General features: G+C 47.9%; 2 protein-coding genes across 2 annotated transcripts; both read right to left on the reverse strand.

Moving 5' to 3' along the window:
- Nucleotides 1–1,754: 1,754 nt before the first annotated feature.
- On the reverse strand, nucleotides 1,755–19,995 carry LOC311139637 (DNA repair and recombination protein RAD54B-like; the record flags this gene model as incomplete). Its single annotated transcript, XM_084174548.1, has 14 exons — nucleotides 1,755–2,148; nucleotides 2,240–2,504; nucleotides 2,731–2,992; nucleotides 3,810–3,973; nucleotides 4,043–4,339; nucleotides 4,644–4,783; nucleotides 4,870–4,990; nucleotides 5,677–5,763; nucleotides 6,205–6,430; nucleotides 6,720–6,882; nucleotides 6,981–7,276; nucleotides 7,478–7,682; nucleotides 18,153–18,348; nucleotides 19,828–19,995. The coding sequence occupies 14 exons, from the start codon at nucleotides 19,993–19,995 to the stop codon at nucleotides 1,928–1,930; spliced, it is 2,811 nt and encodes a 936-aa protein (XP_084030674.1). The 3' UTR covers nucleotides 1,755–1,927.
- Nucleotides 8,739–14,548, reverse strand: LOC311139638 (fibrinogen silencer-binding protein-like). The gene is made up of 2 exons (XM_084174549.1): nucleotides 13,820–14,548; nucleotides 8,739–10,542 (listed from the first exon to the last, which is right to left on the reverse strand). Exons 1-2 carry the CDS (start codon nucleotides 14,233–14,235, stop codon nucleotides 9,909–9,911), a joined length of 1,050 nt encoding a protein of 349 aa, XP_084030675.1. The 5' UTR covers nucleotides 14,236–14,548; the 3' UTR covers nucleotides 8,739–9,908.
- Nucleotides 19,996–20,190: the final 195 nt, after the last annotated feature.

Genomic DNA, 20,190 nt, shown 5'->3' on the forward strand with positions numbered 1-20,190 from the left:
ATCTCTACCAGTAGTAACTACAGCAGACTGAGACTCTCCATCTCTACCAGTAGTAACTACAGCAGACTGAGACTCTCCATCTCTACCAGTAGTAACTACAGCAGACTGAGACTCTCCATCTCTACCAGTAGTAACTACAGCAGACAGACTCTCCATCTCTACCAGTAGTAACTACAGCAGACTGAGACTCCATCTCTACCAGTAGTAACTACAGCAGACTGAGACTCTCCATCTCTACCAGTAGTAACTACAGCAGACTCTCCATCTCTACCAGTAGTAACTACAGCAGACTGAGACTCTCCATCTCTACCAGTAGTAACTACAGCAGACTGAGACTCTCCATCTCTACCAGTAGTAACTACAGCAGACTGAGACTCTCCATCTCTACCAGTAGTAACTACAGCAGACTGAGACTCTCCATCTCTACCAGTAGTAACTACAGCAGACTCTCCATCTCTACCAGTAGTAACTACAGCAGACTGAGACTCTCCATCTCTACCAGTAGTAACTACAGCAGACTGAGACTCTCCATCTCTACCAGTAGTAACTACAGCAGACTGAGACTCTCCATCTCTACCAGTAGTAACTACAGCAGACTGAGACTCCATCTCTACCAGTAGTAACTACAGCAGACTGAGACTCTCCATCTCTACCAGTAGTAACTACAGCAGACTGAGACTCTCCATCTCTACCAGTAGTAACTACAGCAGACTGAGACTCTCCATCTCTACCAGTAGTAACTACAGCAGACTGAGACTCTCCATCTCTACCAGTAGTAACTACAGCAGACTGAGACTCCATCTCTACCAGTAGTAACTACAGCAGACTGAGACTCCATCTCTACCAGTAGTAACTACAGCACTGAGGCTGGCTCTCCCAGGGTGGTGGTGTGTGGACACATTCCCTCCATGCCAGCCCTGTTGTGTGTGTGGTCCTGGACTATACATCAGCTAACATACAGTATACCTTTATGAAACAGTTGAAGAGAGTGGAAACACACACTTTGCCCAAGAATGAAACAGTTGACATGGACACACTCACACACACAGCTGGATTCCTCTCATTCCAGAAGTCATTTCCACCTCCCCATCCCTAAAGGTCAAACACAGGTTTTAATGGAGTGTTTGATTCATCTGCAGTGCTTGATTCATTTGCAGTGTTTGATTCATGTAAGTAAGCATTTCACGGTAATACCTGTTGTATTCGGCGCATGTGGCAAATACAATTTGATTTGATTAATTAAGGAGGTCTTGATGCTGTACTCCTGAGTGGCGCAGTGGTCTAAGGCACTGCATCGCAGTGCTAACTGTGCCACTAGAGATCCTGGTTCGAATCCAGGCTCTGTCGCCGCCGGCCGCGACCGGGAGACTCATGGGCGGTGCACAATTGGCCCAGCGTCGTCCAGGGTAGGGGAGGGAATGGCCGGCAGGGATGTAGCTCAGTTGATAGAGCATGGCGTTTGCAACGCCAGGGTTGTGGGTTCGATTCCCACGGGGGGCCAGTATAAAAAAAAAATATGTATTCACTAACTATAAGTCGCTCTGGATAAGAGCGTCTGCTAAATGACTAAAATGTAAATGTAATTAATCTGCAGTGTTTGATTCATCTGCAGTGCTTGATTCATTTGCAGTGTTTGATTCATTTAAGTAAGCATTTCACGGTAATACCTGTTGTATTCGGCGCATGTGGCAAATACAATTTGATTAATCTTGTTATTTCTGCAACAGAATAAAAGACAGATGGAATACGCAGTATAATTTAACAGTTTATTCGATAATTTACACTTTCTTCTATCAAACTGTAAAAATAGTAGAGAATATAAAGAAAGAATAACATATAGTCCAATGTTTCTCAGAAAGGGCCACTTCCTTGGTGTCTGGAGGTCATTTGTGGAAAGCCTGTGTGTGTGTGCATGTGAGTGCGCATGTTACTGAGTGGTGTGTGAGATGGTGGACTGGAAGGCGAAGGAGATGTGGTTTCGTGCGTGATCCAGGTAAGCATCTCTGAAGGTGTGTGTCCCTCCTGAGAAGTGTCTCCACTGCATCAGTTCTGACATGCTCAGATGCTTCTGCCCCGCCCCACCACGGTCACCTTGACGACCTAGCTGGCACGGCCTATCAGACGCAGGCTCCTCATCCTCTTCTTCTTCTATAATACACACAAGAAACACATTTAATAAACACACATGCAGACAACTCTGTGTGTGTGTGTGTGTGTGTGTGTGTGTGTGCGCACGCACCTGGGGCTGATCCATCCATACTGCAGCTGCAGTGTAGTAGGTCGTGAGTGAGACAGGGTGTGTCCGTCAGGCTGAAGAGATCTCGCAGCTCATTGGAGGAGAAGCTGGTATGCTCCGCCCCTTTCCCCAGGTCCACCACTGTCCCAGAAAGCCCCTGTTTGGACACCTGCCTCTGGAAGATACGCTCCTCTATGGTACCTGCAGTGAGCAGGCGGTAGATGTGAACAGTCTTCTTCTGTCCGTCTCTCCACACTCGCGCCATTGCCTGGAGGGGGACAGACACATCAGCCCCAACTATCACATCAGGAGGAAGGCCTCTTTCTCATCCTCACTCCTCCAAGAGCATAGCAGGTACTGACCGACCAGTAACGTGTACACGTGTGTTTCAGATGTGAACGAAACATACACAGACCGTGCCATCTAAATGGTGGTGAGTGGGAGTGTGGAGAGTGTATGTGTGTGTGTGTGTGTGTGTGTGTGTGTGTTTGTACCTGTATATCGTTAGCAGGGTTCCAGTCGATGTCGTACAGGACCAGGTGGGAGGCGCCAATCAGGTTAAGCCCCACCCCTCCGGCTTTAGAACTCAGGAGGAAGAGGAAGTGAGCGGAGTGAGGACTGTTGAAGTTGTCGACCAATCGCTGCCTCTGGATGGTGGGGGTGTGGCCGTCCAGGCGACAGTAGGTGTAACCCAGGTGGACACACAGGTTCTGGAGTAGGTCTAACGTCTGAGTGTAGTTAGACACCACCACCACCCTGTACACACACACACACACACATACACACACAACATAGGATCAAGATGGTCCAGATCATGTGCCAGAGCATGAGTGTGTCAACCATAGAATTAGGAATTAGAATACTAGAATGGCCATGAACCTTCTTATGATGGTCTAAAGGTCAGCCATTTTGGTCAGGGAGTTTGTCAACCATGGTTTGCCAGTGCTGTGATAAGATAGTGTAAAATAATGCTTTTTAAGAATTTATCTGCACTGTATGTTTGTTAGCTAGCTAGCCAGTCAGTTTTAGAGGAATGATTCCATAAATGTTTCTAATTAACTGCCAATATGCCAACATTCCATTTAAAAAATGCAGTCAATCCATACACTGGCTGAAATCAGTTGATGATAGGACTTAGACAAGTTGTAAATGCAACAAGTACTGATATTGTATCATATAACTAACATTTTTTGACATTTATGGTCTGTTTACATATATTTCAGAGGCTATTTATACTGAAAATGTGTATAAAATCCGTATAAACTGTATTTATAATTATATGACAATATTTTAGTTTGACAATAATTATATTACACAATTTCTGATATCACATATGTTTTGCTTTTATTTTCCTCCATAAGAAAAATCGGGATTCTACCTCTTCTGCCATTCATTCCAATTAGACTGATTTGGATTTCTCCCTGGCCAATATGGCTGCCATTTTCACCCCATTCTGGAACTTTCAGGGTTTATGACAGCCCCTCTAGTAATTTAATAGGATCTCTATGGTGTCAACAAACCAATGCCAGTGTGCCCGGATCCCTTGACCCACTTCATACAAACACACACACACCTGTCATTAGGGCTGAGGTGGCGTATAGTGGTCAGTAGGTCAGACAGGACCAGTAGTTTCCCTGAGTCAGCTGTACTGAAGCCCCCAGAAGAGTAAGACTCTGGAAAGACACCTCTTAGCCCTTCATACAGAGAACCCTCTGCTGAGCCACTGTCAGAACGCTCCTGGAAAACACACAATCATCACCATCATCATTGTCGTCATCATCATCATTGTGTCTTTATGTGTCGTACCTGTACAGTGGAGTAGAGCAGTCCTGGGTGGTTGCAGAGCTTTTTCAGGGCGGTGATGCAGGCGAGGTGTGTGTGAGTCTGTGTCTGTGTCGACCCCTGTAGACAGGCTCGGATGACACGGTGCGAGAGGAGAGCCTGGTACAGCTCCCGCTGCAAGGGGGAGGGGCTACAGAACACTGTCCAATCAAGACGAGGCGGCAGGTAGCGGTTGATGATCTCTTGGGTCCGCCTCAGAATAAACAGACCAGTCAGACGAGAGAGCTCAGCCGCTCGCTCCTCCCCCAAAACCCTCTCCTCCTATAGGGAGAGATATAGAGAAGGAATGAAGGGAGAGAAAGAGATGGGGACAGTAGATAATAGAGAGATAGTGTAGCGGTACAGAGACAGAGATAGAGATAGAGAGTGTAGGTGGGTAATGTACCTCAGTGCAGGTGGGCTGTTGTGAGCGTACAATAGAGAGATAGTGTAGCGGTACAGAGACAGAGATAGAGAGTGTAGGTGGGTAATGTACCTCAGTGCAGGTGGGCTGTTGTGAGCGTACAATAGAGAGATAGTGTAGCGGTACAGAGACAGAGATAGAGAGTGTAGGTGGGTAATGTACCTCAGTGCAGGTGGGCTGTCGGGAGCGGAGGATTGGCTCCTCGTACACCTTCCTGTAGGCAGCAGACGACCCCAGAATGCCCGGGTTCACAAACTCTATGATGGCATAGAACTCCTGCAGGTCATTCTGCACAGGAGTACCTACAGTACAGCACACACAATATACCAGAAAACACTAGGAGAAAGGGACAGGAAAACGGCAATAAAACAGAGGGCTGTGTGTGTACCTGTCAGAATAACTCTGCGTGTACAGCTGAGACCACTGAGGGCAGAGGAGGTCTTGATGCTGCTGTTCTTCAACCTGTGACCCTCATCACAGATCACCAGCCCAAACTCCAGCTTCTGTACCTACACACCACAAACATAGAACACACACCACACACACAGAACGTTCTGATGTCCCATGAGTGTAGCATCGTACTCCTAATCTGTGTCATACAGTGCCTTCAGAAAGTACGGAGTGCTGCATCAGATGACCTGGCCTCCACAGTCCCCCGGCCTCAACCAAATTGAAATGGTTTGGGATGAGTCGGACCGCAGAGTGAAGGAAAAGCAGCCAACAAGTGCTCAGCATATGTGGGAACTCCTTCAAGACGGTTGGAAAAGCATTCTAGGTGAAGCTGGTTGAGAGAATGCCAAGAGTATGCAAAGCTGTCATCAAGGCAAAGGGTGGCTATTTGAAGAATCTCAAATATAAAATCTATATTGATTTGTTTAACACTTTTTTGGTTACTACATGATTCCATATGTGTTATTTCATAGTTTTGATGTCTTCACTATTATTCTACAATGTAGAAAATAGTAAAAAAATAAATATATGTTTTTTATTTTTATGGGGTATTGTGTGTAGATTGCTGAAGATTATTATTTTTAAATTCATTTTAGAATAAGGTTGTAAGGTAACAAATGTGGAAAAAGTCAAGGGGTCTGAATACTTTCTGAATGCACTGTATAGGAGTTTAGGTGTAATTCAACAGTGTTGTAACACTGGTACTTCCCACCGCTGTTGGATACGCTGCTGTGAACCAACTCACCACGTCCAGAGAGCGTAGCAGCATCTCATAGCTGATCACTAACACACTGTGGAGAGGAGAAGCTGCAAACAGCTCCACCCTGTGGTCCTAATGAACAACACAACATGGAACACACACACACACATCACCATATGGATCAGAAACAGCAGTGTAGACGCTGATCAAACACACCCCTACCTGGTTAACAGTGTAGACGCTGATCAAACACACCCCTACCTGGTTAACAGTGTAGACGCTGATCAAACACACCCCTACCTGGTTAACAGTGTAGACGCTGATCAAACACACCCCTACCTGGTTAACAGTGTAGACGCTGATCAAACACACCCCTACCTGGTTAACAGTGTAGACGCTGATCAAACACACCCCTACCTAGTTAACAGTGTAGACGCTGATCAAACACACCCCTACCTGGTTAACAGTGTAGACGCTGATCAAACACACCCCTACCTGGTTAACAGTGTAGACGCTGATCAAACACACCCCTACCTGGTTAACAGTGTAGACGCTGATCAAACACACCCCTACCTGGTTAACAGTGTAGACGCTGATCCTCTCACGACCGAGCCACTTCTTAAACTCCGCCCCCCAGTTCTGCACCAGGCTGCCAGGGGCAACCACCAGCACACGCTTAGCAACCGGCTTCCCGCCGTACGGGCCCTGCTTTAGCAGCGTCCACGTCAATGCCACACTCTGGAGGGTCTTACCCAGACCCATCTCATCTGCCAGGATAGCACCGTACCTACATGTAGCCCTGACACACACACACACACACACACCAAATCAATCAAACTAAATAAATAGCAGCCCCAGCACAGAGCCTTGTGGAACACCACATTTAATTTTGGAGTGATCAGAGGATTCATCATGAACATGCACACATCTCCCATTACCTCATCCCCATGACACACATCTCCCATTACCTCATCCCCATGACACACATCTCCCATTACCTCATCCCCATGACACACATCTCCCATTACCTCATCCCCATGACACACATCTCCCATTACCTCATCCCCATGACACACATCTCCCATTACCTCATCCCCATGACACACTCGTAGAGGAACAGCAGGCCGTCTCTCTGGTGGGGTCGGAGGTTAGCAGTCAAGTAGGGGTCAACCACCACGTCCACCAGTGGGAGGCCTGCCTTGTTATAAGCCCACTGGTGATTGGTTGAGGGCCGGGGCATGACAAGGGCTCCTACACAAACCATTAGAGATATGATGAGTATGAGTGTGAGTGTGTGTGTGTGTGTGAGTGTGTGTGTGTGTGTGTGTACTGTATGTCTGTGTATTTACCTGGTGCTAGAGGGTCGTGGCGTGGTTTACAGGGCCCCTCCTCCTGAGGTTTGGCCACTCCCCTATCAGTCTCTCCGCCCAATAGCGTCGGACGGCAGAACGGTTTGGAAGCTGGGCGTCGTGAGGGGGGAGGAGCTGATATCTTAGGCTCCTCCTTCTCCACATGGACGTCAAGGAAACAGCGGCCCTTATTGTAGTCCAGCTCTGATATGAGTCCCATCACCTCCACCTGTTTACCTCCTACCATCAACGTCTCTCCTTCACTCAGCGATGCCAGCTCTGACACCTTATACCCACTACCTACACACACAAAATCTGAATCACTCTCAGATGCACTCGGAAATAACACTCTCAGGGCCGGTTTCCTGGCAACAGATGAGGCCTAGTCCTGGACTAAAACCACTTTCAAATGAGGATTCTCCATTGAGCATGATGTTTTGTCTATGCTTAATCTGTGATCGGGAAACTGGCACTCAGACAGTAAAATGCACACACACTCACCCTTGCCGATGTCCTTGCCCTCCATGTCTTTGAGAGTGGCGGTGCGTCCTCGTGTCACCAGGACAGCATCTCCCTCCCAGCGCTTGTGTTTCCTCCCACTGGCCTTACACCACATCACACTGAAGTACCTCGGCCCACCAGAATCAGAACCAGGACCGCTACCTGACCCTCCTGCCGGACTCTGTGGGGAACATCTGAAATCTGAAACAAAAAAAACCCATCAACACTAATAATCAGAGCATTAACACATTACTGCTCACACAAACTGCAGCCTGCAGACTCTAAATATACTACATGTGCCTAGAACAAACACCAGCGGAGACAAGTAGCTCAACTCTTTTTCAGTACAAGATACTGAGTGGTCTTTTATATTTGCTAAAGCATGAATGTATGAAAGCGTGTATTCATATTTGAAATGTATGAAGTTCTGTCCATTAATGTTATGTATTATGTCAAGTTTTATGTGGATCCCAGGAAGAGTAGCTGCTGCTTTAGTAGTAGTTAATGGGATCCTAATACAATACCCTAAACCTTATACCAAGGCTTTGAATTGCTCTTTAAAATACATTTGTTTTCAATTCTGTTATTAACAGCAGCAAATGTATGATTTAGGCGAAAGTGTGAATTGTGTGTGTGCACTAATCTCAAATTTGGATTCACGCCTTAGGTTTTATGCAAGATCTGCTGAGTGGCAGTTCACATGTTCACCAGCAGAGGCTGCTACATCACTGAGGCCTCCACTCTACTTGCAGCCTGGGACTTTCCTACAGCGACATGCCCAGGATGAGACATCAGCCCTAGGCTGCAAGAGGCTGTCCAAGCCATGGGTCTCCCTTGCCTTACAGAGAAAATGTAATCCAGTTTCCTCTAAAATGACCATATTAGGACAGTATAGTCACTGTAGTTGTTAAGCATCACTGCATCTGTGCTTTACCTCACACTTCTTCACAAGTGAAACATCCAAGTCTAAAGGTTTTGAATTAGGTTTGAATTACACATTCACTCTTACAGGTGGCAGGCTTACAGTGAAGAGAACCTCATATTGAGTCTAGACCGAAGAGGAGAGGTGAGGGGAGACCGGAGAGAAGAGGAGAGGTGAGACCGGAAGGGAGGGGAGGTGAGACCGGAGAGAAGAGGTGAGGAGAGACAGATATGGGAGCGAGGGGGTAAAGAAGAGGGGAAGAGAGAGGGATAGAGGAGGGGAGGTTAGAGAAGGGAAGAAGAAGAAGAGATGAGACAATAAAGCACAAAACCCATGAAGAAAAACACTTTTAATAGAAAACAATGAAACCACAGAAGATCTGAACAACAAACACTGAACATCATAACACTAACAGCAACACCCCCTTCTAAATCCCTCCTCCCTCCCAATCCCTTATCCACTTCCCTCCCCATCACCTATCCTCTTCCCTCCTAATCCCCAAATGGGATGATTAAGCAACGCAGAGTTTTGAACCAATGGAAACCAGTCAAAATAGTACCAGTTTTAAAACCAGTGATAGTAGCACCTCTCGTATGACAAAAGCAGAGATCTGTATGGTCTTTTGCACCAGAGTTATAGCTCAACCGTATAGTCGCCACACACACACACACACACACACTATTCCTCAAGCAAACACACGCTTCCTCACACAAACAACTATTAAATCCTCACACAAACGCATTCTTCCTCACACTTTAAATCCTCACTCAAAGACACTATTCCTCAAGCAAACACACTCTTCCTCACACAAACACACTGTTTAAATCCTCACTCAGACACTATTCCTCAAGCAAACACACTCTTCCTCACACAAACACACTGTTTAAATCCTCACTCAAACACACTATTTCTTACGCAAATAAACTGTTTAAAGGCCCAGTGTAGTCAAAAACTAGATTTTCCTGTGTTTTATATTTCCACAGTGAAAATGATAATGCCTTTTTAGTGTAAGAGCTGTTTGAAAAGATCGGCTGAAATTTCAGCCTGTTTGGGAGGAATGGAGTTTTGGCTTGCCTGATGACATCACCATACATTTGTTAATAGACCATTAAGAAAGAGGGTTCCAAACCACTCTGCCAATAACAGCTAGTTTTTAGTTTTCCCCTCCCCACTCAGACCACTTCCAGACAGTCCTACCAAAATTCTTACTTGAGAAATTGAACTTTGCTAAGAATCTATTTTTGTTTCTTTTTGACCATTTTAATGGAAAACAAATCACAGTAAGGTATTTTAATTGTTACCCAGAAATTATTTGAGATTGAGATAAAGAAGGCTGCATTGGACCTTTAAATCCTCACTCAAAACACATTGTTCATCCCTCAAACACAGTATTTCTCAGGCCAAACCCCTCTTCCACACGCTAAACATTCAACACGGAAATACTAACAATTCAGAGCATCCTCCTCAGTTCCAAATGGCCAGTCCTACCAGGCCATGGGTGTGTCTTATAGGGGCAGTGGTAGTCCATGTCTCAGCCTGGCTGCCCTCAGTTTCTCTACTTTGATTTTCGCTCTCATAAGCTCTTCCTCCAGTTCCTGCTTCCTCTTTAGCCCCTCCCTCTTCTCCTCCAGGTATACGCCCATCTTTCTGTGATTGGCCATGACCTGCTCGTGCTCCTCCTTGGCCAGCTGAAGGGGGTGGAGCCTGTCAGGGTCACGGCGGGGGTAGTGGTCATGAGGGTAAAGGTCACGTTGCAGGGGAACGGGTGAGGTGGAGAGGGGCAGGGCGACGGAGGATGAGCAGGGAGAGAGGGAGCCGTCGTAACCATGGACACTGCCCAACTCCTCATCTTCCTCCTCCCCCCCCTCACCTCCTAGCACCGCCCCCACACGCGTGGAGAGGATGGTCAGGTCTGGCGGAGGCTTCACGTCCACATCCTGGTCCAGCCTGACCACGTCCTGGTCCAGCCTGACCACGTCCTGGTCCAGCCTGATCACATCCTGGTCCAGCCTGATCACATCCTGGTCCAGCCTGATCACATCCTGGTCCAGGTGGTGGGTGATGGGGTTTGATGGGTAGTCTGGGAGGGAGGAGCTGCTGCCAGGCTGCTCCATGGGAGAGTCATGCTTATACATCATCCTGCAGATAAACAGTAGAATACAGCTTTATTACTGTAGTCACCCTTATACATCATCCTACAGATTCATGCTTATACATCAACCTGGAGTTAAAAAGTATAATGCAGTTTTATTTCTATATCATTATTATACATCATCCTACAGCGAGCATATGGAGTAGAATACAGCTTTATTACTACAGCCATACATTTATAAGTGGCATGAGGTGGGAGGGGGTATTGAGAGTATTTAACACAACCGGTCTTCGGGACTGTCAAAAACATTCTTCATAATACCCTTTTTATGACCATCTCACACTTTGCTAAAAAATGCATTCTCCTGTGGGCTTCTAATATCTCTCCTACGTTTAAAATGCAGATTGACCAGATTGTTGACTTTCTGCCCCTTGAAAAGCTGACCTATGACCTCCGCAAGAGACAGCCCGGGTCTGATAGACTCTGGTCTCCACTACTCAACTATATTTCAAACTGGACAGAGTGAATGGGGTGATTAAGGAAATGTATGTATGTATGTATGTATGTATGTATGTATGTATGTGTGAAACTACATATTAGGAAGGCGTTCCTAATGTTTGGTAAACTCAGTGTATATAATAAATATCAAACATGATTACTGATAGTGCTGCTGCAAATGTTTTGTTTTATTTTTCATTTATTTTCTTATGTTATTTATGTCTGCCACATCTGTCAATGTGGATTGTGTTTTGTTTGTTGACTGAAAACAAGAAAAGGTAATAAAATAAAACATTCATGCACAGCCAGAAAGCATGTTCAGCGTTTACATTATGAAGAGAAGAGAACATTTTTCTATTCAATATGACTTTTTCGCTGTGCAGGGAGAATGTTGTTATTGCATTATCATCGCTGAAATAAAATGTCAGTTTTACTTGAAATCGGAACCAAATACTTTAGGCTGAATGAGCGTGTGCGTTTGTTAAGAGTGTGAGCATGAGGAGTGTGTATGTGTGTGTAAACTGATTGGGGTTAGCTCTGTGCACAGTTCTACAGAGCAGCCCCTCCCCTCCCCTCCCCTCCCCTCTCGTTACTAGTAGAGCTCTACAGAGCAGCCACTCCCCTCTCCTCTAGTTACTAGTAGAGCTCTACAGAGCAGCCACTCCCCTCTCCTCTAGTTACTAGTAGAGCTCTACAGAGCAGCCACTCCCCTCTCCTCTAGTTACTAGTAGAGCTCTACAGAGCAGCCACTCCCCTCTCCTCTAGTTACTAGTAGAGCTCTACAGAGCAGCCACTCCCCTCTCCTCTAGTTACTAGTAGAGCTCTACAGAGCAGCCACTCCCCTCTCCTCTAGTTACTAGTAGAGCTCTACAGAGCAGCCACTCCCCTCTCCTCTAGTTACTAGTAGAGCTCTACAGAGCAGCCACTCCCCTCTCCTCTAGTTACTGGTAGAGCTCTACAGAGCAGCCCCTCCCCTCTCCTCTAGTTACTGGTAGAGCTCTACAGAGCAGCCCCTCCCCTCTCCTCTAGTTACTGGTAGAGCTCTACAGAGCAGCCCCTCCCCTCTCCTCTAGTTACTGGTAGAGCTCTACAGAGCAGCCCCTCCCCTCTCCTCTAGTTACTAGTAGAGCTCTACAGAGCAGCCACTCCCCTCTCCTCTAGTTACTAGTAGAGCTCTACAGAGCAGCCACTCCCCTCTCCTCTAGTTACTAGTAGAGCTCTACAGAGCAGCCACTCCCCTCTCCTCTAGTTACTAGTAGAGCTCTACAGAGCAGCCACTCCCCTCTCCTCTAGTTACTGGTAGAGCTCTACAGAGCAGCCCCTCCCCTCTCCTCTAGTTACTGGTAGAGCTCTACAGAGCAGCCCCTCCCCTCTCCTCTAGTTACTGGTAGAGCTCTACAGAGCAGCCCCTCCCCTCTCCTCTAGTTACTGGTAGAGCTCTACAGAGCAGCCCCTCCCCTCTCCTCTAGTTACTAGTAGAGCTCTACAGAGCAGCCCCTCCCCTCTCCTCTAGTTACTAGTAGAGCTCTACAGAGCAGCCCCTCCCCTCTCCTCTAGTTACTAGTAGAGCTCTACAGAGCAGCCCCTCCCCTCTCCTCTAGTTACTAGTAGAGCTCTACAGAGCAGCCCCTCCCCTCTCCTCTAGTTACTAGTAGAGCTCTACAGATCAGCCCCTCCCCTCTCCTCTGTAGCTCAGCTGGTTGAGCACGGCGCTTGTAATGCCAGTGTAGTGGGTTCGATCCCCGGGACCACCCATACACAAAAATGTATGCACGCATGACTGTAAGTCGTCGTGTATGTCCTTTATTTTCTCAACTTGATTTGATTAAAACAAACTTTCAATGATCGTTAGCAGCCCCTCTCCTCTCTTGAAGAGCTCTACAGAGCAGCCCCTCCCCTCCCATCTAGTTACTGGTAGAGCTCTACAGAGCAGCCCCTCCCCTCTCCTCTAGTTACTGGTAGAGCTCTACAGAGCAGCCCCTCCCCTCTCCTCTAGTTACTGGTAGAGCTCTACAGAGCAGCCCCTCCCCTCTCCTCTAGTTACTGGTAGAGCTCTACAGAGCAGCCCCTCCCCTTCCCTCTCGTTACTGGTAGAGCTCTACAGAGCAGCCCCTCCCCTCTCCTCTAGTTACTAGTAGAGCTCTACAGAGCAGCCCCTCCCCTCTCCTCTAGTTACTGGTAGAGCTCTACAGAGCAGCCCCTCCCCTCTCCTCTCGTTACTGGTAGAGCTCTACAGAGCAGCCCCTCCCCTCTCCTCTAGTTACTGGTAGAGCTCTACAGAGCAGCCCCTCCCCTCTCCTCTAGTTACTGGTAGAGCTCTACAGAGCAGCCCCTCTCCTCTCGTTACTAGTAGAGCTCTACAGAGCAGCCCCTCCCCTCCCCTCTCGTTACTGGTAGAGCTCTACAGAGCAGCCCCTCCCCTCTCCTCTAGTTACTAGTAGAGCTCTACAGAGCAGCCCCTCCTCTACCGTTACTAGTAGAGCTCTACAGAGCAGCCCCTCCCCTCCCCTCTAGTTACTGGTAGAGCTCTACAGAGCAGCCCCTCCCCTCTCCTCTAGTTACTAGTAGAGCTCTACAGAGCAGCCCCTCCCCTACCGTTACTGGTAGAGCTCTACAGAGCAGCCCCTCCCCTCTCGTTACTGGTAGAGCTCTACAGAGCAGCCCCTCCCCTCTCGTTACTGGTAGAGCTCTACAGAGCAGCCCCTCCCCTCTCGTTACTGGTAGAGCTCTACAGAGCAGCCCCTCCCCTCTCCTCTGGTAGTTATTAGTAGAGCTCTACAGAGTATCCCCTGTGTGTGTGTGTGTGTGTGTGTGTGTGGGTCTCACCTGTGCATCGTCGCTGGGTCTTTATCATGGTGGATAGCTCCGTGATGGAACAGGTGAGGTATCATCTCCATCACTCTCCTGGTTGGTTCAGATATACTTCCTCTGTACTCTGGCTGGGCGTGTCGCCGTTGCATCACTTCCTGTTTGGCCGACTCCTTCAGCCTCTTGTAGAGGGTGCGTAGGCCTTGGGCAGTGCGGGGGGGCCTGTCCCCCCCCAGGACGTTATACTGCTCCGACACTGTGTCCCAGCACTTGTTCTTGTCCACGATGACGGCGTGCTTGTTGGTGTGCTCCTCCAGGATGCGGATGTGTGGGCGCACCAGCTTCAGCAGGTCCAGCTTCTCAGACAGGGTGAAGTTGGAGGAGCGAGCCTTACCCACCATACTGGATGACATGTAGACGGACCCAGACGCCATCTTAGAACATAGCCCAGGGAACCAGACTAGGCCAAGCCTAGACACCAGCACTAACTCAACTCAATAACTTGCTTATTTTCCTTTCCTTTTTACATTTGGTCTGGTTGTCTACCTCCCTTTTCTTCCTGTTCCTTCACTCAGTGCTCCGTGACGAGGCTCAGGCTAATACTGGTTTAACTCTCACTCACTCACTCTCTCCTCTCTTCCTTGTCCCTCTTCTTCCTCCCCCTTTATGGATTCTCAATCAAACACAGTCTAACGCATGTACTCTCGCTCATCCGAGGTCTTCTCTGCTCTGTGTTACACAACACACACAGGCACACAATAAGAATCAGGCTTAACTAGGCCAGCCTCGTTTAGGCCCCCGCCTACCGCGGAGGGCTTTGGGTGAATTCCTCCCAGCTTAGGCTGACGCAGGCTAAAGCCGCTTAAACCCAGCCCGACCTACTTACAGCCCGGTCTCTCTAAACCTCAAACCAGCGCTCGTTCTAACTGCTATACACTAAATACTAACATACGGTGGGAATGTGTGTGCTTACATGGGGAAATACCAATGAAATTGTAAAGATGCATGTTCTTTATTCTTATTTCCGTTTACCTATAGAAGAGGAAACGGCGCTGGTTTAACCGGAGCAGTGTGCGCGCTGCGCGAGTCCGTGCAAATGCGCGATTTTTTTTTTTACACAAAGGAAATCAGAGCCGCGTCAAGGAGAAACACACGAATCATCCGCCGACGGGAACAACAGAATGAGGGGGAAACTAGTGAAAAGACAAAGAGAGAGGAAAAGCGGGGAAAGGAGAGGAGACACTGAGACAGAGGCACTAGTTGCTCTGAGAGAGAGGGAGGGAGGAGGGAGGGAGGGAGGGGGGGGGACAGAGCGCGTGTGCTCACTGATCCCAGGCACAGCTCTAATCTGCCTCGCGCTGCCGCTGCACTACCCACGCTCATTTGCATAATGCTGGAACTGCTGTCATTAAAACATAGGCTTGTTACAGTTGGCCAGGCTTCATTCAGTGTGTGTTTGTTTCACTGAAGCCCAAGGATGAAATTAATCCCTGCCAGTCCTAAATGGACAGATTAAGTGTCACTCACCTTTGAAAGGCGATATTGGTTTGCTGCATTTCCTTTCTAAAGCAGCATACACATTCTCTTGATTTCATATTATTCTATCATGTTTGTATTGGAAAAGCAAAAAGGAAAAATTATAACCACAAATAGGTGCTAAGTGGCATAAAAAAATCTAAGTCCAGGCACTCGTGTGGGTTTGCAATTTAAAATGCCTTTCATTTGTAGTCAAATAAAATACACCAACGCCTATCTGCTAAGGCCTTCATCAGGGTGCCACAAATTAACGGCTTTTTAACTGAGCCGGTTGGTCAGAGAGCCGATGCTCCGGTCCCGTTTGCCGGACGGTAGCAGAGTGAACGGTCTATGGCTTGGGTGGCTGGAGTCTTTGGCAATTTTTCGGGCCTTCCTCTGATACCGCCTGGTATAGAGGTCCTGGATGGCAGGGAGCTCGGCCCCAGTGATGCACTGGACTGCCGCACCACCCTCTGTAGTGCTTTACGTTCAAGGGCGGTGCATTTACCATACCAAGCGGTGATGCAGCCAGTCAAGATGCTCTCAATGGTGCAGCTGTAGAACTTTGAGGATCCGAGGGCCCATGCCGAATCGTTTCAGCCTCCTAAGGGGGAAGAGGCGCTGCCGTGCCCTTTTCACGACTGCGGGTGTGTGTGGACCATGTTAAGTCCTTAGTGATGTGGAACTTGAAGCTCTCGACCCGCTCCACAACAGCCCCGTCGATGCGGATAGGGGCGTGCTCTCCCCTCTTTATCCTATAGTCAACGATCAGCTCCTTGGTCTTCTGCTAAGTCTCTGACCCTTTCTCTATAGGCTGACTGGCCTACCATAGGCCTACCACTGTCGTGTCGTCAGCAAACTTGATGATGGTGTTGGAATCATGCGTGGCCATGCAGTCGTGGGTGAACAGGGAGTATGGGAGGGGACTAAGCACACACCGCTGAGGGGCCCCCGTGTTGAGGGTCAGAGTGGCAGAGGTGTCACCACCTGGGGCCGGCCTGTCAGGAAGTCCAGGATTCCAGTTGCAGAGGGTGGGGTTCATTCCCAGGGTCCCTAGCTTGGTGATGAGCTTGGAGGGGACTATGGTGTTTAACACCGAGCTGTAGTCTATGAACAGCATTATCACATAGTTATTTCCCCTCTTGTCCAGGTGGAAGAGGGCAGTGTGAAGTGCAAATGAGATTGCGTCATCTGTGGATCTGTTGGGGTGGTATGCGAATTGGAGTGGGTTTAGGGTGTCTGGGATGATGGTGTTGATGTGTGTCATGACCAGCCTTGTACTTCATAATTACAGATGTGAGTGCTACAGGGTGATAGTCATTTAGGCAGGTTACCTTGGAGCTCTTGGGAACAGGGACAATGGTGGTCAGCTTGAAACATGTTGGGATTACAGACTGGGACAAGGAGAGATTGAAAATGTCTGTTAAAACACTTGCCAGCTGGTCTGTGCATGCTTTGAGAACGCACCTTGGCCCGGCGGCCTTGTGATTGTTAACCTGTTTAAACGTTTTGCTCACTTTGGCCACAGAGAGCGAGATTACACAGTCATCCGGAAAAACAGGGGCTTTCACGCAAGGCACAGTGTTATATTCCTTGAAGCCAGCATAAAAGGCATTTAGCTGGTTTGGGAGTTCTGCATCACTGGGCAACTCATGGCTGGGTTTCCCTTTGTAATCTGTTATTGTCTGCAAGCCCTGCCACCTACAGTACGACGAGCGTCGGAACCGGTGTAATAGCATTCCACCTTCCTCCTATATTGTCCTTTTGCATGTTTGATGTCTCGTTGGAGGTCGTAGCGTCTTTTCCATCAAATTGGAAATAAGTGTTGTACTTTCAGACCCAAAGGTTAAATCTAGACTTGGTTTCCTCTATCGTAATCGCTCATCTTTCCCCCCAGCTGCCAAACTAACCCTGGTTCAGATGACCATTCTACCCATGCTAGATTATGTAGACGAAATGTATAGATCGGCAGGTAAGGGTGCTCTCGAGCAGCTAGATATTCTTTACCAGTCGCCTTCAGATTTGCCACCAATGCTCCTTATAGGACACATCACTGCACTCTGTAAACTGGCCGTCTCTGTATACCCGTCGCAAGACCCACTGGTTGATGCTTATTTATAAAACCCTCTTAGGCCTCACTCCCTCCTATATGAGATACCTACTGCAACCCTCATCCTCCACATACAACACATGTTCTGCCAGTCACATTCTGTTAATGTGCCCCAAAGCACACACATCCATGGGCCGCTCCTCTTTTCAGTTCGCTGCAGCTAGCGACTGGAACAAGCTGCAAAACACACTCAAACTGGACACTTTGGCCTTTTTGCCTCTTGCTAGGCCGTCATTGTAAATGAGAATGTGTTCTTAATTGACTTTACTGGTTAAATAAAACAAATATCACTATTTTATTAGGAAAAATACAGTTTCTACCCGTGCCTCACCTTTTTAGGTCTTAGACTCAATCGCTAAACTACACAAAATCCCAGCATCTCACAAACAATGTTTCAGAACGTCTTTAACAACAGCAGTGAAATGTAAACAATATATGCTACATATTGTAAACATACTGCATTTCGCTTATAGCACACCAAATGTTCCTGACTATTCTTACCATCATCATTGGTTAGTAGTTGCATTGTTGCTTTTATGATTAGTGATATTCATCACCAGGATTTCTGCTTTTGACATACAGAGAGTAAATCCAAAGCTTAACAGAAGTATTGCTCCACATTAAAATGCAGTAGATCTACACCAGGAATACCTGGTTTCAATGGCAACGTTTACTGTGCCACCACCACAACCCACCCCACCTCTCATCCTCTGACATCTGACTCACCAGCTGGGTCTCCAGTGTTCTGCTCTGTAAAGGAAGGGTCTTCAGGCTCTGACCCGTTCTTCTTACTGTCTGCTGCACCCAGCACCCTGGCTAGAGCTCTGGACATGCCTGGGGCTTGGGGGCTGCTCTTAGCCAGGCCGAAGGCCTTCACAGGCAGGGCAAGGGGCAGTGCAGGGGCTGAGATGCTCCTCTGGACCTGCAAGGAAGGAGAACTGTTACATAGGTCTGAGAGGGCCCACACATCAAAGTATGAGTGAAATCAAATCAAATGCTATTTGTCACATGCTTCATAAACAACAGGTGTAGACTAACAGTGAAATGCTTACTTACGGGCCCTTCCCAACAATGCAGAGAGAAAGAGAAATAATAGAAAAGTAAAACACGAAACAATAAAAAGTAATAATAGATACACAATGAGCAACAATAACTTGGCTATATACAAGGGGTACTTGTACGGAGTCGATGTGCAGGAGTATGAGGTAATTGAGTTAGATATGTACATATAACTAGGAATAAAGTGACATATAGTAAACAGTAGCAGCACCGTATGTGATGAGTCAAAAAGGTAAGTGAAAAAAGGGTAAATGCAGATCATCCGGGTAGCTATTTGGTTAATCAAAAAATAAACAAAAAATATAAACTTTCGTGAACTAACACGCGCACACACCGCCTGGCATAGAGGTCCTGGATGGCAGGGAGCTCGGCCCCAGTGATGTACGCTCCACTACAGCCCTGTCGATGTGAATGGGAGCGTGCTCGGCCCTCCGTTTCCTGTTGTCCACAATCAGCTCCTTTGTCTTGCTGACGTTGAGGGAGAGGTTGTTGTCTCTGACCTCCTCCCTATAGGCTGTAATTGTCGTCGGTGATCAGGCCTACCGCCATTATGTTGTCAGCAAACTTAATGATGGTGTTGGGGTCGTGCGCGGCCACACAGTCGTGGGTGAACAGGGAGTACAGGAAGGGACTAAGCACACACTCCTGAGGGGGTCCTTGTTGAGGGTCAGCGTGGCGGATGTGTTGTTGCCTACCCTCACCACCTGGGGGAGTCCCGTCACGAAGTCCAGGATCCAGTTGCAGAGGGAGGTGTTCAGTCCCAGGGTCCTTCCCTTAGTGATGAATTTGGGGGGCACTATGGTGTTGAACACTGAGCTGTAGTCAATGAACAGCGTTCTCACATAGGTGTTAATTTAGTGTGGAACGTAATAAAGATTGCGTCATCTGTGGATCTGTTGAGGAGGTACGCGAATTGGAGTGGGTCCAGGGTGTCTGGGATGATGGTGTTGATGTGAGCCATGACCAGCCTTTCAAAGCATTTAATGGCTACAGATGCTACGTGGCAATAGTCATTTAGACAGGTTACCTTGGCGTTCTTGGGCACAGGAACTATGGTGGTCTGCTTGAAACATGTAGGTATTACAGACTGGGTCAGGGAGAGGTTGAAAATGTCAGTGAAGACACTTACCAGCTGGTCTGCGCATGCTCTGAGTACGCGTCCTGGTAATCCGTCTGGCCCTGCGGCCTTGTGAATTTTTACCTGTTTAAAGGTCTTACTCACATCGGCTAGTGAGAGAAGTAGCTCCAATATGACTCCTATGCTTAGTTACTAAATTACTACAATAGTAATAGGGGTCACATTTGTGGCTAAGGATGAGAGTGAAGTGGACCATGTGTTTACCTTGTTGAGCACATTCCCCAGGGCGAGTTTAGGGGCCAGAGGCTCCAGTTCAGGCAGGGTACCCACAGGGATATCAGGAGGACCTGCCAGTGAGGCTTCAGGAGGGACGAAGCGGGGCTTCTTCGCCATGTTACCAAAGAGCTGGCTGGGGGCCCCCGAGCGACGCATCCTGTCTGTGAGTTGAATGAGGGTGTGAGAGTGTGTTTGTAATATTTTATCAAATAATTTCACATCATACTGGCCCCCCGTGTAGCTCAGTTGGTAGAGCATGGCGCTTGCAACGCCAGGGTTGTGGGTTCGTTTCCCACGGGGGGCCAGTATGAAAATGTATGCACTCACTAACTGTAAGTCGCTCTGGATAAG

This window comes from Coregonus lavaretus, assembly GCF_964263955.1.
Source record: "Coregonus lavaretus genome assembly, chromosome: 13".
In the NCBI taxonomy this organism is placed as follows: Eukaryota; Metazoa; Chordata; class Actinopteri; order Salmoniformes; family Salmonidae; genus Coregonus; species Coregonus lavaretus.